The sequence below is a fragment of the Semicossyphus pulcher genome, unplaced genomic scaffold (assembly GCF_022749685.1).
Source record: "Semicossyphus pulcher isolate SPU_LCO1_2020_fin unplaced genomic scaffold, fSemPul1.0.p SCAF_6, whole genome shotgun sequence".
In the NCBI taxonomy this organism is placed as follows: Eukaryota; Metazoa; Chordata; class Actinopteri; order Labriformes; family Labridae; genus Semicossyphus; species Semicossyphus pulcher.
In genome coordinates, this window is record NW_027211737.1 from 33,373,343 (window position 1) to 33,390,971 (window position 17,629).

Consider the following 17,629-nt stretch of genomic DNA (forward strand, 5'->3'; position numbering starts at 1 on the left):
TGCAGCTGAAGGAGCGCTCTGTTTACAGGCCGGTCCAACTGGAAGCAGCACAGCGACCCTCTGATGAGGCACTGTGGGTGGGAAACTCAGCCTGCATGCATCAGCAGAACCAGGAGAGGACCTGGATCACAGCCAGCCGTCTTTCACAGATCTACTCTGAAACCAGGTTAGCCCAGAGTTAGAGAGGAGTTTAGAGATGTAGCAGAGACAAAGAGTCCGTCTGCAGCTCTGACAGGAGGAGAGAGACGAGCGATGAACGGGGGTGATGAAGGAGAGGAAACAAGAGCTAACAGGAAGCAGAGCAGTGAAGTGAAACCTGCTGACACACAGCAGCACATCTACAGCTTCCTGTTGATTCTGCTGACGTCTTCTGTGTGTGTGTGTGTGTGTGTGTGTGTGTGTGTGTGTGTGTGTGTGTGTGTGTGTGTGTGTGCTTGTGTGTGATGGGTCATAAAGCTGAAATTCACAAAATTCTGTGAGAAGAGGAGGACAGAGGAGGACAAAGGAGGACAGAGGGGGACAGAGGGGGACAAAGGAGGACAGAGGAGGACAGAGGAGGACAGAGGAGTAGCCCCTCCTCACCTTCAGGTCTCTGTGGATGATGGGCGTCTTGCACTGATGCAGGCGAGCGACGGCCTCACAGGTGTCACAGAAGATGTGGAGGACCTCGGCCTCACTGAAGCCCACGTTCAGACGCTGGTTCATCTGCTTCACCACCTGACCCGCTAACAGACGGGGGGGGGGGAGATATCAGGTCAGGCTGGGACCCCTAACTGAGACCGCAGGTGTATTAACCCTTTCAGCATATGCTGCAGCTGGTTTAGCTCTCAGTGGACCTGTACAGGTGTGATAAGAGTTACAACCTCACAGTGAACTATGTAAACTATATAGAAAGTGTGGTCTGAGAGTTTCAGGTGCTACCATCTGTTTATGTTCCTGCATTAAAACATGTTCATCATGTTTCTTCTGCTTTCAGCTTCAGGTTGTTACAATCAGTCATCCTTCAGTCAGTCTGATACACACGTCTGATAGGTTCAAACAAAGCACGTCATGTTTTCATCAATCACGGTAATGTTTGCAGGTGAGCTGGTCCACAGGACACACCTGTGTGGAATCGTTGTATTATTACCTGTTATTATGGAAAACAGGCATTACAGTCATTAAAAACTGGTAGAAGAACAGAAGAGTTGTTTCTCTTTATCTTCAGAGTATAACCTCTAATAAACAGTCAGTGCTGCAGGACGTGAGGTGACATGAAGACCAAACATCATCCATCATCATTACTTCAGCATGAGACGAGCACAAAGTGATGAAAGAGCAAAGAGTTTAAAGGATTACAGTTCATAAATATCATCATTAATCTCAGCCTGACTTTGAATGGTTCTAGACATGAAGGTGGTGTGATGTCAGTGTGTGTGAGACCGTGTGTACCTTTGCAGTATTCCATGAGGATCAGCACCTCCCACACGCTGTCTGACACAGCACTGATGGTGGAGTCCAGGTAACCCACGATGTTCTTATGACCCGACAGCTCCTTCTGCAGGAGGACACATGGAGCTCATCAGGACACAGAGACACAGAGACGATCCACAGGGGTTAGACATGAAGATCCAAAGGCAAAACCTGTTTTAAAGGGTTAAATTCTGCCTCATAAACGAGCTAGCTGACATGACACCTCCTCCTGAGCTGTGTTCATCTCTCGACTCTCTCAACTTCCTGACTGACAGGAGGCAGCAGGTGAGGCTGGGGTGAATCACTTCCAGCACCTGGACAATCAGCACTGGCGCCCCCCAGGGGTGTGTGCTCGCCCCACGCTCTCCCTCTACACTAATGACTGCACCTCAGAGGACCCCTCTGTGAAACTCCTGAGGTTTGCAGGAAGGTCATCGGCCTCATCCGGGATAGAGAGTCCTCATACAGACGGCAGGTGGACCAGCTGGTCCTCTGATGCGTCTGAACCACCTGGAGCTCAACTGTGAGATGACAGTGGACTAGGAGAAAATGGAGCAGGGAGACTTGAGTTGGGAGGTAACATGTCTCAGTGATGAACAGGTGGTGTAATTCTCACCATGATGGTGATCTCTCTCTTGTAGACGTTCAGGTCAGGGACGTTGTTGACGTACATCCTCTTCAGAGCGCAGCGGACGCCGCTATGCGTACGAGCCAGAAACACCACAGAGAAGCCTCCTGAAAACACAAGACGACAGGTGAGCTTCACATCAGCTTATTTCAGTCCCTCTCACAGCACCATCAGCGTCTCCACAGAGGCAGAGCAAAAACTGCTCACTGCCCACTGAGGATAAATTACTGATGTCCATATGAGTCTTCATTCTCTTTAATATAAACATAGACTTCACATGCTGTCACGTAGGAACACACAAAAAGCTGACAGCTGACGGTTAACAAGCACATAAGTGATACTCCTGAATGAGAGGAAATACAAATAAATAGTTCACCACATGGTTTACTATCTGTGCTGGTAGCTGACTTCTTCTCACCACTCTGTCCCCCCGTCTCCTCTGCAGGGAAACAACAGTCCTGACGCCCTGCACGGGCCGCCACAGATAAATCAGTGTATGACAAACAGTGGACGAGCTAACAGGCAGGTATAGTGAGCACACACACAGATAGCTGCTAATCAGTGCTAACTAGACTTGTTGAACGGTCTGTTAGTCCAATAAAGCGCACAGCAGACAGATTATTTGTCTGATATTTACACGGTGTTAGCTTCATTTTTAGCCCTGCTTTGCTCTGCAGGTGTGAATGTGAGTCCCTGCTGAACAATGTGTCAGATAAGGTGTAAAGAAAAGATTTATTACAGGTCTGCAGGAGGTGATATTTAAACTGCAGCTCCCTGGTCTGATATCATGAGCATTCATATCACAGTGTCTTTATAAAAATGAGATAAGCTGTAACAGGTGGGGACAGGACGAGGCTCCTGTAGCTGCGTCTCTGTGTGAATGCACTCTGTGAGGGGACAGTCCCTCTCTCATTTGAGAGGGTTCACTGACCTCTGAGTGGTGGGAATCAAAGTCCACCGACTGACGAGCAGAAAGAGACGATCAACAGAGGCCTGTTTGTTCCCTAACAAGTCACCGTGGGTCAGCTGAAACCAGTATGAGTCTGCACTGGGAACCAGCAGAGGAGAGGAGAGAGCGGGGGGCACAAAGAGGCTCATTCAAGAGTCCATCAGCTCATCATTACAACACATCCAACATGTTAATGTTGGTGTGAGACTCCTTTTATAAAAAACAGTCATATACACAGCCTTCCACTGGATAATTACTGCAGTGATTAACATGTTTCAGCCATAGACTGTATAAAAAGATGGACGACAGCTCCCTAAAAGTGAAGCCAAAACATTTCGGGCGCCCCCTGCTGACTGGCTGCAGTATAGCTCATAAAGCCCGCCTCCTCCATGTTAACAGATGGGACATGAGTCAAACTATAAAATCAAAATACACAACTGATAAATTTTTCTCAAACATGGTTTCTGTCATTATAGTTAGTTCTTATCATGCTGATTTATGTCCAAGTGTTCATTTTTCTCTCAAGTTTATTTTTAATTAGTTATTTGATGCTGTCAAAAGGAGGACGATCGGCGAGAGGAGACGTAACTAAAACAATCACTACAGTCATTGAAGTTTCCATACCTGTGAACTTTAACCTCAGACCAACACAAGAAGCTGTTCTGCTGTTAAACACGCCGGCGTGCGGGATCCTTGCTGTGTTTTCGGTAAGTTAAGTGTGTGTTTGGGTTAGCGGAAGTGGCTACGGCCGCTTCACTCGCCGATCTCTACTGCGCAGACTCTGGCTCCAAATGACGTCGCCATCGCAAGATGGCAGCGCCTATCACAGGGGCTATTTTGGCATCAATTTCGTACAATGGGAGCAGATGGAGACGCGTTGTCCATCTATATATACAGTCATTGGTTTCAGCTGGTAACAAGTTATCTAACCCTAACTGATGCAGTGAGGAGCTTCTCATTTCTTAAACAACCATGTCAGAAGACAGATCCTGTGGTCGTGGAAAAGATGTGACTGTCTCAGAGGGTGAAATTGTTCTCCTGCATCAAGCAAAGAAAACAACTGAGGAGATGCTGAAACTAAAACTGGGTTAAGAACTGTCCAACGCATTATTAAAACCTGGAGGATAGAGGCGAACCATCATCTTCAAGGAAAGGAAAGAAAATGTGGTCGGAAAAAATCCTTGAATGATCGCAATCGTGACTCCGTACACGCCTGTGGTGTTATGATCTGGGGTTGCTTCAGTTGGTCAGGTCGAGGTTCAGCAACGTCATGTGCCCAAAAAATGGCACGAGCGTATTCCAAGATGACAATGCTCGACTCATCGGGCTCAGACTGTGAAAGAGTGGTTCAGGGAGCAGGAGACATCGTTTCCACACATGGAGTGGCCACCACAGAGTCCAGACCTTCACCCCACTGAGCATCTGTGGGATGTGCTGGAGAAGACTTTAGGCAGCGGCCCGACTCTCCCATCATCAATACAAGATGTTGGCAAAGTAGTAATGCAACTCTGGACGGAAATAAATGTTGTGACATTGCATAAGATTATCAAAACGGTGCCACAGTGAATGCATGCCGTAATCAAAGCTGAAGTAAATATTAGAGTGTGTGAATTTTTATGAGCCTGGCAGTGTATTTGTAACACTCGACACAGACGCACTAACAGATCTAAGCAGCATTAGTATCTCCTGGGCCCTGTGAGGTAAAATCACTGTTTTTCTGAATGGAGTCTGGTGTGTTTGCAGAGCGCGATGTAACGTCTGTTTGTGGTTAAAACAATCATCTTCCTTGACCCATCAAGGATTATGTTGCAGCCATTACAGCCTGTTTCACTGCTGCAGGATGAACACATCTACTGGAGACACTCACACACTGTTTGTACCTGTGAGTCATTTAGATCCAACATATGTAAAATAAAATAAACTAGGGCCCAGGTTTAAAAAAACCAAACTGAATTCCCCTGAATCAGTTTCTTTAGTCTCCATGTTTGGATCAGCAGCATTAATAATCAGCAGGATCGTATATGAGCTCTTATACTGCTGACAGAGGAGAAGGTTAGCTGCATATAGACGAGAGATAAAAACAGGAAATAAGACAATAAAAATACTGATGAGACGACAGAACAAGCAGCTTATTAAACTTTCTGCTGATGTTGCTGAAACTGAAAATATACTCAGAATAACATCACATGAGACTGGTGACGGGGAACTACTTCAAATGCTGCTGATGCAAACAAATCTGAATATGTTCAAATAATCCTGCAGAACATAAAGAAGATATGTGCTGCATGTATGAAAGGAGTAGTACCTGCTGGACTCAGGTCTGCTCTGTGTGCTAATGTTAGCTTGATGCTAAGTGTGGGCCTGACTAATTGATTTCCTGTAACGAGGCAGCTGAGTGCAGAGACATCCGGAGATGGGGGGGGGGGGGGGGGGGTCAGAGCAAACTAAGTTGTATGACAGTCTTTACAAACAGCAGGATCATTCATTCATTCATTCATCATTCATTCATGAAGACTGTCTGCAGCTGAGACTCATCATACGTGATGCAGAGTCTGTTTCTATATGAAAAGCTGCCTGTGAGTCATCCTCAGGCTTTCAGTGACACAGAGCTGCAGGATGCAGATGCAGTAAAGATCAGGCTGAGATCAGGAGGATGTGGGGGAGGGACAGACGGAGAGACTTTACAAGGTGGAATTCAATAACTCAGGCAGAGGACAGAGAGGCTGATGAACGGACAAGATATAGTGAGAGCTCATCTTCAGTCAAAAACTGAAAACTGAACGAACTGAGAGCCACATGAAACATCCAAACTACTATGTGCATAGAGATACAGCTGATTCCAAACGAAGAGTACTGATGACAAGAAGAGCTCAACGATTAGGACGCCGTTTAAAAATAATAACTCGATTTTTACTTTTACTTTGGTTCAACAAACGTCTGTTTAACTTTACTGCAGTTTGTCTTCAGTCTGTGGCAATCACAGGCAGCTTATTTATTACATCATCCGAAACAGAGACACACACACAGCTGACACAGACAGCTGCTAAAACTAGGGCTGGGTGATAAAATGATAACCATCATTATCACAATATCATTTCTCTCATTGGAGATATAATAAATGTTTGATAAAAGTTCAATATATTAAAACATGCAATTACACCACCCAAACACAGGGGGAAAAAATGTAATGCTAGTTGCCACCCGCCATTAAAGAGAAGAAGAAGAAGACAACTAACAGCCAGCCAATCAGGTCGCAGGGATAGATAGGCAGGCTTAACTTGGAGCGGAACGGAAATACAGCCGAAAAGAGCGAAAAAAAAGTGTTTTTGTTTTTGAGGAAACACTTTGAGCGCCTCGCGTTTTTGAGGAAACGCTCTGAGCGCCTCGCGTTTTTGAGGAAACGCTCTGAGCGCCTTGCATTTTTGAGGAAATGCTCTGAGCGCCTTGCGTTTCTAAGGAAACGCTCAGAGCACCTTGCGTTTTCAAGGAAATGCCCTGAGCGACTTGCGTTTTTGAGGAACCGCTCTGAGCGCCTCGCGTTTTTGAGGAACCGCTCTGAGCGCCTCGCGTTTTTGAGGAACCGCTCTGAGCGCCTCGCGTTTTTGAGGAACCGCTCTGAGCGCCTCGCGTTTTTGAGGAAATGCCCTGAGCACCTTGCGTTTTTCCGCTCTGAGCGCCCTGCGTTTTTAAGGAAACGCTCTGAGCGCCTGCACGACTGGCTTTTTTGCTACGCGTTGTAAGCTTGTTGTTAGCCCTGTAGTAAAACTTATTGTTGTCGTAGAAACAAAACCTGCGTGGGTTAGGGTTTACATTTTTTCATCCCAGCTCTCTCCAGCCGCCCTGCCCTGCCTGGCTAATGTCAGCTGATGCTTGTGATGATTTGCTGGTTCACCGGTTTGCCGTTTGGTTACCAAGCACAATGCCGGAGTCATGCAGTGTATTTATGTTAGCTAGCTGGCTAACCTTGGCATGCTCGCTAATGTTATGACTACCAAAATACTATCCGAGTGTGTATGTTTATTTTTTATTTTCTATTTAACCTTTATTTAACCAGGAAAATTAAGGGATTAAAAATCTGGTGTCCTGGCCAAGACAGGCAGGAGCACATTAACAATGTTTCAGACAAACAATGAGCAGCCATACACAAAAACATAACACAGAATGACCATAATACAATAAAAGACATGGAAAAACAAGTAAAACCTGTCAAATTTTATCTAAAACAACCACAATCATAAATATCTCAATCAGAACATCCACAGCCAGACGTGTCTGCCTCCAAGTTATTCAAGAGGCAGACATATGTTTGTCAGTTATCTAGCTTGACAAATAACTTCGCCAGCTAACATGACAAACGGTGTTGATTTTGGACAACAGTAAATTATGTAGCAGAACAAAGCAAATGTGTACAGCTACTGATTGTTTTCTATTAGCCAATATCATTGCATTATCTGCCTAGGCTAAGGTTAGCCAGCCAGCTGGAAGCTGGCAACAAGCTACTGTTAGCAAACAAGCAAACGTTAGCTTGTCTGCTATCGCAGACGATTTGCCAGTTAGGCAACGTAGCAAAACATCGCTGAGTGGATAACATCAGCCAACTCACGCAGACTCCCGCGGCTGATCTGGCTGGTAATTTAGTAATTTGCCATTTGGTTACGAAGCACAATGCCAGATCCATGCAGTGTAGTTATGTTAGAGCTAGTTGGCTAACCTTAGCATGCTCGCTAACATTATGACAACCAAAATACTATCCGAGTGTGTATGTCAGTTATCCATCTTGACAAATAACTTTGGCAGCTAACATACTAACGTAACATATTGTTGTTCAATAAACCCGTCTCACCAGTGAAAAGTAAACAGAATTGTGAGACTGAGCATGCTCAGTGTGTCTTCGGCAAAAACCCCGGGTGCTCCGGGGTTGCCGCACGAGCGCGTACAAGAAGGTTGACTGCAGTTCCGACGGCCGACCGTGTCGCTAGGAATGACGATCTTCTGAAGTTACATATAGACTCTCTCAGCTGGATGAAAGATTTCAGTCGGCTGTGAGCTAAAGTTAGTCATGCTGAAGAGCATCAGAGAAACACTTCAACAGTGTTTTTACTGGTTTTAAGTACAGGGTCAGTTTGTTTTAGAGAGGAGGAGGCCTCTGAGGATAATCGGGCTCCAGTTAAAAACCTCAGGTAACATTAAAACTGAGGGAATCCTAACCGAAAAGCAGACTGAACACTTACAAATGAGCAGCAGCTCAGCTCCACACTGTGAATAAAGCATGAAACAGGTTCACTCAGTGTTTTTACAGGATTATACGACAGGTGTGTTTGTTTTGGAGAGGAGCTGACCTCTGTGGTTAAAACCTTGTGATCATTCTGAGTCTCTTTGTAAAGTTTACAGTCTGTCATCTGTTGCTCTTGTATTGCTCTGATAGCAATGATACAGCCAAGCACAGTGCAGATTTTTGACTGACTCTGGTCTGGCAACTCTGGTAATTTTATAGATGGTTTAAATAGTTGACTGTTATGGAGGAGTGCTAGTTTTAATCCCGCAGCCTGTGAGTTAAACTCTTGAGGATCCTGTGAGAGTATCTGACACCAGCTGTTACCACCGTCATTACAGCCTGAATATTTCTCTGATGCTGTCTGCAGAGAGGAGGGGGCTTATGAAAGGTCCTCAGCTCGGACCGTCCTGCATCGTGGGCCAGACGGGGTCCATATGCTGCAGGATCAGGTTCTCACTAAACCGCCCCTCAGCCTTTTGTTGCCTCTGAGGAGTCTGCCAGCAGGAAGTGGATCAGTGTGAGAGCTGTGTTCTCCTGAGGGGCTCTGGTTTGTTTCAGAGGGGCTCTGTGACCAGCATGCAAACTTCCTGCTCTAATGAAGGACCCTGAAGTACACAAAGAGCCCCTCACTGTACAGCAGACTGACTTCAACCATCACAACAACAAACTGTCAGTGATTTACTCACAGATGCTAACGTGCTACATCAAACAGTTAGCTTAATTTAGGGATAATTGACTTAATAAATTCATTAAGGTAGTCTACAAATAAAACTAAGATTTAATCCCATGTTCATCCTCACATGTCCAGAAATCTGTTTATTTCCGTGGGATGGTCAGCACATATCTCTGACTTTGTTACTTTGAGTTAAACAAACAGGATTGATTAAAGGATTAGAAAGGATCTGGAGTCAGATTTGATCAAATGCTGCTGAACTCTGACCCTCAGGCCAAGCTCAGACTGCAGGAGCTGTAACATCAGAATCCATTTAAAGACGGTTCAGCCTCACATACATAAAGAGAAACTTCAGATAATCTTCTCTCTGCACTACAAGAGAAAAGTATGCAAATAACTTGAATCTAACTCGCAAATAACTAAGATCCAAGATGTGGCTGAGTTTACAACAAGGACCAAGAACGAGGCTCCAATAAATCTGCATGTTTCATGAAACATAGTTCATCTTCTTTGGACCCTAGGACACGGTCAGTTATCAGTTACAGTAAGGAGGAAACCTCTACCTACCGGGTCCTGACAGTAAATCCTGCAACGAAGTGAGGCCTGTAATTACTGCGGATTTATCCTGGGCCCTGAACGCAGCATTAGAGACCCTGACATCGCTGCAGTCAGAGGCGGCTAACAACACGGCCTGTGGAAGAGGCTCCAAAGAGGCTGTGCACAGTTACCCAGCATGCATTGTGTTATAAACTTTAGCAGATAAAAGGAGTGGAGTGACTCGATGAGTAAGGATCAGAGGGTTCAGTCACACAGAGATGATAGTTTATAGTTTCTGCTCCGACGGGAGACGCAGGTGTTCCTCCTCTGAAACATGATGTCATGTCCTGTCCGTCTGTCCGTCTCTGAGATTCTGTGTTACACTGAATTATGTGGGAGGAGTTCACTTCTTCTCCTCACACTGACTAAACACAACATGGTGATGAAACAGGAGTCACAACGAGCAGAACTGACATAAAGACACGAGCAGACACATTTCTAACTGCGACACACAACAGTTCATTCACTCTGACATTTCACATCTGACGGACATTATGGAGAGCTTCTCACACACCTCTGCGAGAACACACACACACAGCTGAACCCGCCTCAGTCCTCAGTGTCTCTGAACACTCAGTGTGAGAGGTCGACTAAAAATACAGCAGACCAGCTTTTAGAGAGCAGACGAGACATTCTGCACACGGGCTGATTGTCCCTCACTGAACACCATCGTCTTTACTCCACCTTTACGGCGTCCTCTTTACTCCACCTTTACGGCGTCCTCGTTACTCCACTTTTACGACGTCCTCTTTACTCCACCTTTATGACGTCCTCTTTACTACACGTCTTTACGACGTCCTCTTTACTCCAACTTTACGACGTCCTCGTTCCTCCACCTTTGCGACGTCCTCGTTACTCCACCTTTACGACGTCCTCTTTACTCCACCTTTACGACGTCCTCTTTACTCCACCTTTACGACGTCCTCGCTACTCCACCTTTACGACGTCCTCTTTACTACACGTCTTTACAACGTCCTCTTTACTCCAACTTTACAGCGTCCTCTTTACCTACCTTTACGACGTCCTCGTTACTCCACCTTTACGACGTCCTCTTTACTCCACCTTTACGACGTCCTCGCTACTCCACCTTTACGACGTCCTCTTTACTACACGTCTTTACAACGTCCTCTTTACTCCAACTTTACAGCGTCCTCTTTACCTACCTTTACGACGTCCTCGTTACTCCACCTTTACGAAGTCCTCTTTCCTCCACCTTTACAATGTCTTTGTTACTCCACCTTTACGACGTCCTCTTTACTCCACCTTTATGACGTCCTCTTTACTACACGTCTTTACGACGTCCTCTTTACTCCAACTTTACAGCGTCCTCGTTACTCCACCTTTACAACGTCATTGCTACTCCACCTTTACGGCGTCCTTGTTACTCCACCTTTACGATGTCCTCTTTATTCCACATTTACGGCGTCCCCGTTACTCCACCTTTACGGCGTCCTCGTTACTCCACCTTTACGACGTCCTCGCTACTCCACCTTTACGGCGTCCTCTTCACTCCTACTTTACGGCGTCCTCTTCACTCCTACTTTACGGCGTCCTCTTCACTCCACCTTTACGACGTCCTCGCTACTCCACCTTTACGGCGTCCTCTTCACTCCACCTTTACGACGTCCTCGTTTCTCCACCTTTACGACGTGAGAGCTGTGGTGTTAGATTAAGCTGGACAAATTCCGTCTCTGATTATAAAAGAAGCCAATTATCTTTCATGTGGAGATTTAAACAAAGCTCTTAACAACGCACTCTGTGGTTTCTCATCTTGATGATGTTGATTAAAGAACAAACGCCCTATACACTGCCTGATCACACCTGAAGCTGTGCGTTGGCTCTCACTGACTTCGTTCCCTCCTGTCTCGATTGGTGCTTGTGTTGTATTCACTCTCAGATGAACGTCGCTTTGGACAAAAGCGTCTGCTACAGGAAACTGTAACAATTGTTGTAACATCATCTCTGTGGTGCTGTTAGGTTAACTGTGTGGTGAACTGCACATCCTCTCCAGATGTGTATGCATGGTCACAGTAAGGAGGAACCCAGGTGATATTTTCACCTTGTGGAGGTGATGGAGGCCGTCTGGCAGACAGAGGGATGCTGCAGGAAGACTGGACTAAACTGAATGAATAGAAATCTGTTGTTCAAACACCTGTTTACCTGTTACCAGTTACCCGTTTCATTTGAGTGCAGTCAATCTAACCTGTCCTCTGACTCAGTGGACGATGCTCAGCTCTTTAAAGACAGTTTCAAGTGTATGAAGAGTCTTTGTAAGAGTCACGTCCATTACATTACAGCAGCCACGCTTTATTATCCTCTGTGATCCGACAGGTTCTGGCTCTCATGCGTCTCACCTCAGCAGTGTTTACGAGGCTCTGAGGAGGTTTATGAATAATTGGAAGAGACAGAGGAGGAGGAGCAGGATGGAGAGGACATAGGAGGGTGAACACATGACAACAGGGTCAGGTTGTTAGAAAGACCAGTCCACGTTCAACCATCACCATCCTGACAGGAAAAGAAAACAAAGAGAGGACTGCTTTCCATCTTATATCTGATCATTTTCAAATGAAGCCTCTTTTTTAAAGTCCCGAACATCTGAACTGTATGAATCTGTATCTGTATATAAACTGAAATCCAGTCGCCAGCGTACCATGATCTATCATTATTGTTGCTCTGAACTTACACCCAAAAATACATGTAAAACTTTAAATCCCAAAGACAACAATACATCTTACATCACGCAGAGGTTCAGCCAACAGAAAAAACAGACTTGAATCCACAAAGAGACGTCAGACGAGCTGCTCTGTTCTTCATTTATTTAGTTTATAATAACAACACTATAGACTTCCTTACACCCTCGGTCAGACCGGCTGACATGTTGGCACCAGCATGTTGACAGCATTAAGAAAGGCCCGATCAGTCATCACTACTGACTCGTCACCCAGTCGAGTGCAGTCATGTCCGAGTCTGAGTCATAGAGTCCAGTTAACCCCGTGATCAGTTTCAGACCTGCAATAAGACAACGAGCTGATACTTCTACATACATGATCTGTCGTGTTCTTCTGGATTTAATAAGGACAGTCTTGTAACTGCTAGACGAAAACCTCTAACCCTTGTTCATCCATCCATCCATCCATCCATCCCTCCGTCAGTCCCTCCATCCCTCTGTCCGTACCTCCGTCCATCCGTCCCTCTATCCCTCCCTCCATCCATCCCTCCATCCCTCCATCCATGTGTCCATCCATCCATCCATCCCTCCGTCCATCCAAGCTTTCTGTTGTATGCGACCTGCCACTGAACTAACCCCTGCTGGACTGACTTCCTTAGATTTAGCTACACTACATGCTGACTGAAAGCAGATCAGACCTTCAACAACATCAGACTGACAGTAACTTTCCCCTCTGTCCCACAGACAGAGAGACACACAGTCCTAAGGATGGAGATCACCATGTGAGTGTTTACTCTTCTGAAGTACACAGACGGTCCTTCTGAGCCGAGCAGCCGTACAGATGAGTAGAGGAGGAAGGAGAACTGTCAGCCTCTCATTCAAGGTGAGAACAAGCAAAAGGATGAGGTCCCAGATCACTGCAGCTGGACTCTGTCATGAGATTATGAAGGCGAGTTATCTGCATAAGGCACTAGATTAAATCAGATGTCACCAACATGTTGTGCTGTTTAATCAACCTGTCCCATCAAACTGTCACATCAGTGTACCTCTGTTTCCTGTCTCCATGTGACCCGGGCCAGGCCACGCCCACATCTGGCTCCTCGCCCTCCTCAGATGGGGTGACGATGAGTGATGGGGGGGTGGGGGGGTGTCAGGAACAGAAGCCTCAATGAGCACACACAAAGACAGCGATGCTCGTCACATGACCGAGAGCTGCGTCGTACCAGCGCTCTTTCTGCAGCGCCACAATAAGACAAAGAGCACAATGAGCCCATTGATCAGCTGTACAGTATGCTAATAATGCAGACCCCTCCCCCGACAGAGAGGGCCGGTCACAGGGGTCATTCAAAATAACTTTATCAGGAGGGACGGACGACCTGCTAAAACTTCAGTCATAAGACGGACAAGAGAATAATCATCGAGAACCGGTATTTTTTCGTAGGCACCAACAGTACCAACAAGCTCCTGGACAAACGGTGCTCCTGCCATCCGTCCCAGAGACGAAGCTGCCGGCGTCAGACGAACAGCAGCCCCTGGATTGGGACACAGCTAATGACGTTGCATTGTTGTGGTCTCACACACACACACAGACGTCCGTTGCTGCGTCCCTCCTGTAAAGGCATTTATTTAGGGTATGACTTCTCCTTTTACATATGGACCTTGTTATGGCGCAGTTTTAAAAGATTTTAAGTGCATCAGTGTCGTGCCGGTGTCAGAACCACAGGTTATGATTGTTTCTTTAAAGACGAGCCTCCTTCACGTGGCTCACTGCTGCTGTGAAGACGAGATCGCAGGTAAAAAAACTCAAAAGATGAGTTGTGATATCTGGCCGACTTTGTAAATCGTGCAGCTCATGATAAATAAACAGAGCGGACATAAAGGAGGAGAGAAACAGAAAGAGGCGGGGCGAGCCTCTGTGTGCAGCAGGTGAAGGTGTGTGGAAAAATAACTCAAGAGAAGCAAACTGAGCAGATTAAAGTAGTTTGTGAACAAACGACAATATCGTGGAGAATGAAGCTCCTCTCTAAAGAGGAAATACAGTGAAACCTTTACACAGAGAACTGCTCCACACAAAACATCATCACTGAAAAATACTGGAAAAGATTCACTTCACTACAGCGGAGTCCAGCTGGTTTAGGTACACTGGTAACCGATAGCTCACCTATGTGTGAATTGTGAGTTGCCATGACAACCAGAAAACTATGTTTGATTTGCTTCTGATTGTTACTGTGACTATATTTACTGTCAATGTTAACTGTTGTTACTGTAGGGAGACAACCACAGACTCCTGTTACAACCCCCTTACTGAGGCACATCATCAGGCACCCTGAAAGACGTGTCTTTGATGGTTGCACCAAATAATGGAGTAGTATCGAGAAGTATCGGTATCGATAAAATCCTAATGATACCCATCCCTAGCTGAGAGTCCACATCAGATATTTTTCACCCTGACCTGATATCGAGTATTGGCTGATACCAAGTTAAGACCCTTAAGTTATCCTGAAAATGCTGCTGCACAGTGCACACTAAGTTCAAGTGGTTAAAACAATCCTATAATGAGGGCCACTGATGGGGAACTATGATTAACTTGTCTTACAAATAAACATGAATCGGGTAAATAAAATGAGACCAATCTGATTCAACTGACAAACGTCAGAGTCCTGTTCAACGCTACAGTGAACATGCTGAACAGTGACAGCTGAAACACAAAGAATGCCTGCATCAGACCTGTGTCGTTTTATATTCATTTTTAAAAACTACAAAGGTATACAAAGACGTACTGTCTGTGCTCTTTGTGCTCCTGTGTCTGTGTTCAGGGACTCTCTCTGCTTTTAAAGGCCCTGGAAACTCGACCATTTCTCAGGACTGTGTAGGCGTGGCAGATCCCATGTTGACTGACACCTGCCGGGGTCCACCTGTCTGCGTTCTCATGGCAACTGTCAACACAACAATGGCGCATGGGAAAGCAGTGTTTCCTCTAGCACTTTCAGCAGCAGGGTAGAGGGTTTGTTGTACCACCCAGGTACGTGCACATGTGCACATCTTATCAAAACTATTGCTGTCAGGTGATTAAAAAATGAATCTAATTAATTACACTAATACATTACATTATCACATGTAGACTGACCCTCTTTATCGATGGTTATTTCTTCGTTCCACACTTTAATTGTTCTCTCTTCTTCACCTCATTAAGTTTTAATGCACAAACTACTTTAATCTGATCACTTTGCTTCAGTCCCCCAACACACCTGCACCTGTGCTCTCTGCACCGCTGCTGGCCCCGCCCCCTCTTTCTGTCTGTCTCTCTGTCTGCTGTGTTGACTGTCTTCATCAGCAGTCTGTTTCATGAAGTCACAAAAGTTACATATCTTCTCTCGCAATTCAGTTCTCACAGCACGTGAGCCGCGTGCGCACGAGGGACGTTATTAACACATAACTCTTTTGCCGTTAGAAGTAAACTGGTCCCGCTGTTGTTTATTTGGTTGCCAAGACTTCGCGCGTTCACTGTTTCAGTGCTCTTCCTCAATGAGGAGAGGATGGACGATCGTTGATTTGAACCTGAAATCTCCAAAGAGTCGTTTAACTACGACTTCTGAAGCAGCGGCTGCAACAGTTCACTACATGTATGTGGCGGAAACACTGCTGCTTCTCCAAGTCCGCCGCATTTACAAAATAAAAGAATGACACGCTGTCATCTCAAATGGTGGATGTGCACCGGGACAGCACACACAGGCATGATGGGAAAAAGGCGATCGTTAGGTAACTGCAGCAGGTATGTGCAGAGATGTTCAGGGTATGTGGACAGGAGTTAGCTCAGACTCAGAGAGGAAGATTGATCAAGCCGAGAAGTGTTATTACACCTGTGAGGGCGGGACAACTGCGGTTGATTGTTTCAAGGAAATTTATGACGTGATAAATATCAAACATAACCACGCCCAGTTTAACCCCAGTGTCAGGGAAGTAACAAAGAAGGAACGGCAATAACTCGAGTTGGGATTAAAACTAATTTCGAAAACTTTTAAGATGCTTACTAGGATGTACATAAGGAAGGACACTAGGAAGTACCTAAATTACACAGTTAGAAGGATTTTGTGGATTTGGGTTTACAGGGGCTTTAAAGTCTCCATCAGTGTTTGTTTCTTCAGAGCTGCTTCCTTCCTAAGTTACCTGAATGAACTGGAGTTTCTTTCTATCGTCTGAACTACAGCTGCTCTCAGGCTGCCAATCAAATACGTGCAAGAGGAAACAACCGTGTCAAAGGATAAACTGGTTAGAACTGTAAACTGTAGTTGTAAAAACGTACGCAATGCTGTGTTCAATCTGAACCTGTTAGATGATCTCCATCATCATATTAGCCCTGGTTTAGAGAACTTGGTGTTCCATTTTTCTCAGCCTCAAGTTTAAACTGCGTCAGACACCAAAGTCATCAGATATCTACAGCAAACTCAGCAACTGTTACAGCATTTCACATGAGGAAAATCAGGTGTAAAAACATGTTTATTCATTGTCAGCCTCAGAGTTGTAAATCCTGTTTGGAGAATCTGGTGAATTAGTGGCGTCGTCCAGATCAGAGGAGTGAGAGGACGAGCTGAACGAGCCTCCTGTTCAGAGCCACCACAGAGACTGTTTACATGGAAAATACACTGTTTGAGTTCCTGCTGTTTACATGACCTGAGCTCATCATGGTCACAGAGTCACTGAGAGAGAGAAGGATGGACTGACAGAACGGGTAACAGCCAGACAGACAGACAGACTGCCCTCATCTCTGCAGCCTGAGTCTTACACACACCATCGCCCCAAACATTTCTGCTGACGTAAACACAACCAGGACTGACTGTGTGTGAGTCAGCATGTCGAGAGGGAAGCTGTTTGTGTGGTGACAGACGTGTGCCTCTCTCAACTGAGAGTGGAGCTTGTTTTAAAGACAGAAACAGTCTGAAGCTGCAGGTGTGATGGAGCTGATGAGACGAGGCAGAGATGGATTATTACCTCGCCGTTAACGAGCTTGTTAAAGTTTAAACACAGGAAGTGAAACCACAGAGCCAACGTCTTCCTGTTTTACAAGGAATCTACCAACACACGCACACACGAACTCTGTGTGTGTGTGTGTGTGTGTGTGTGTGTGTGTGTGTACATGCAGCCCTGTCACATGCACACATGAACTGTGTGTGCGTGCGTGCGTGCGTGCGTGCGTGCGCGTGTACATGCAGCCCCGTCACATGCACACATGAACTGTGTGTGTGTGTGTGTGTGTGTGCATGTGTGTGTGTCAGGTGTGTGTGTGTGTGTGTGTGTGTGTACATGCAGCCCGTCACATGCACACATGAACTGCGTGTGTGTGTGTGTGTGTGTGTGTGTGTGTGTGCATGTGTGTGTGTCAGGTGTGT

The 17,629-nt window shown here is 45.8% G+C and overlaps 1 protein-coding gene across 2 annotated transcripts in view; it reads right to left on the bottom strand.

Moving 5' to 3' along the window:
• bmp2k (BMP2 inducible kinase) overlaps positions 1-17,629 on the bottom strand; it is a 45,132-nt gene that overhangs the window by 22,110 nt on the left and 5,393 nt on the right. For both annotated transcript variants that reach the window (XM_069683641.1, XM_069683640.1), the window contains exons 2-4: positions 2,069-2,187; positions 1,432-1,537; positions 583-725 (exon numbers count right to left, since the gene is read on the bottom strand). In XM_069683641.1, coding sequence (XP_069539742.1) covers positions 583-725; positions 1,432-1,537; positions 2,069-2,187 — 368 coding nt within the window. The remainder of the gene's footprint in view (positions 1-582; positions 726-1,431; positions 1,538-2,068; positions 2,188-17,629) is intronic.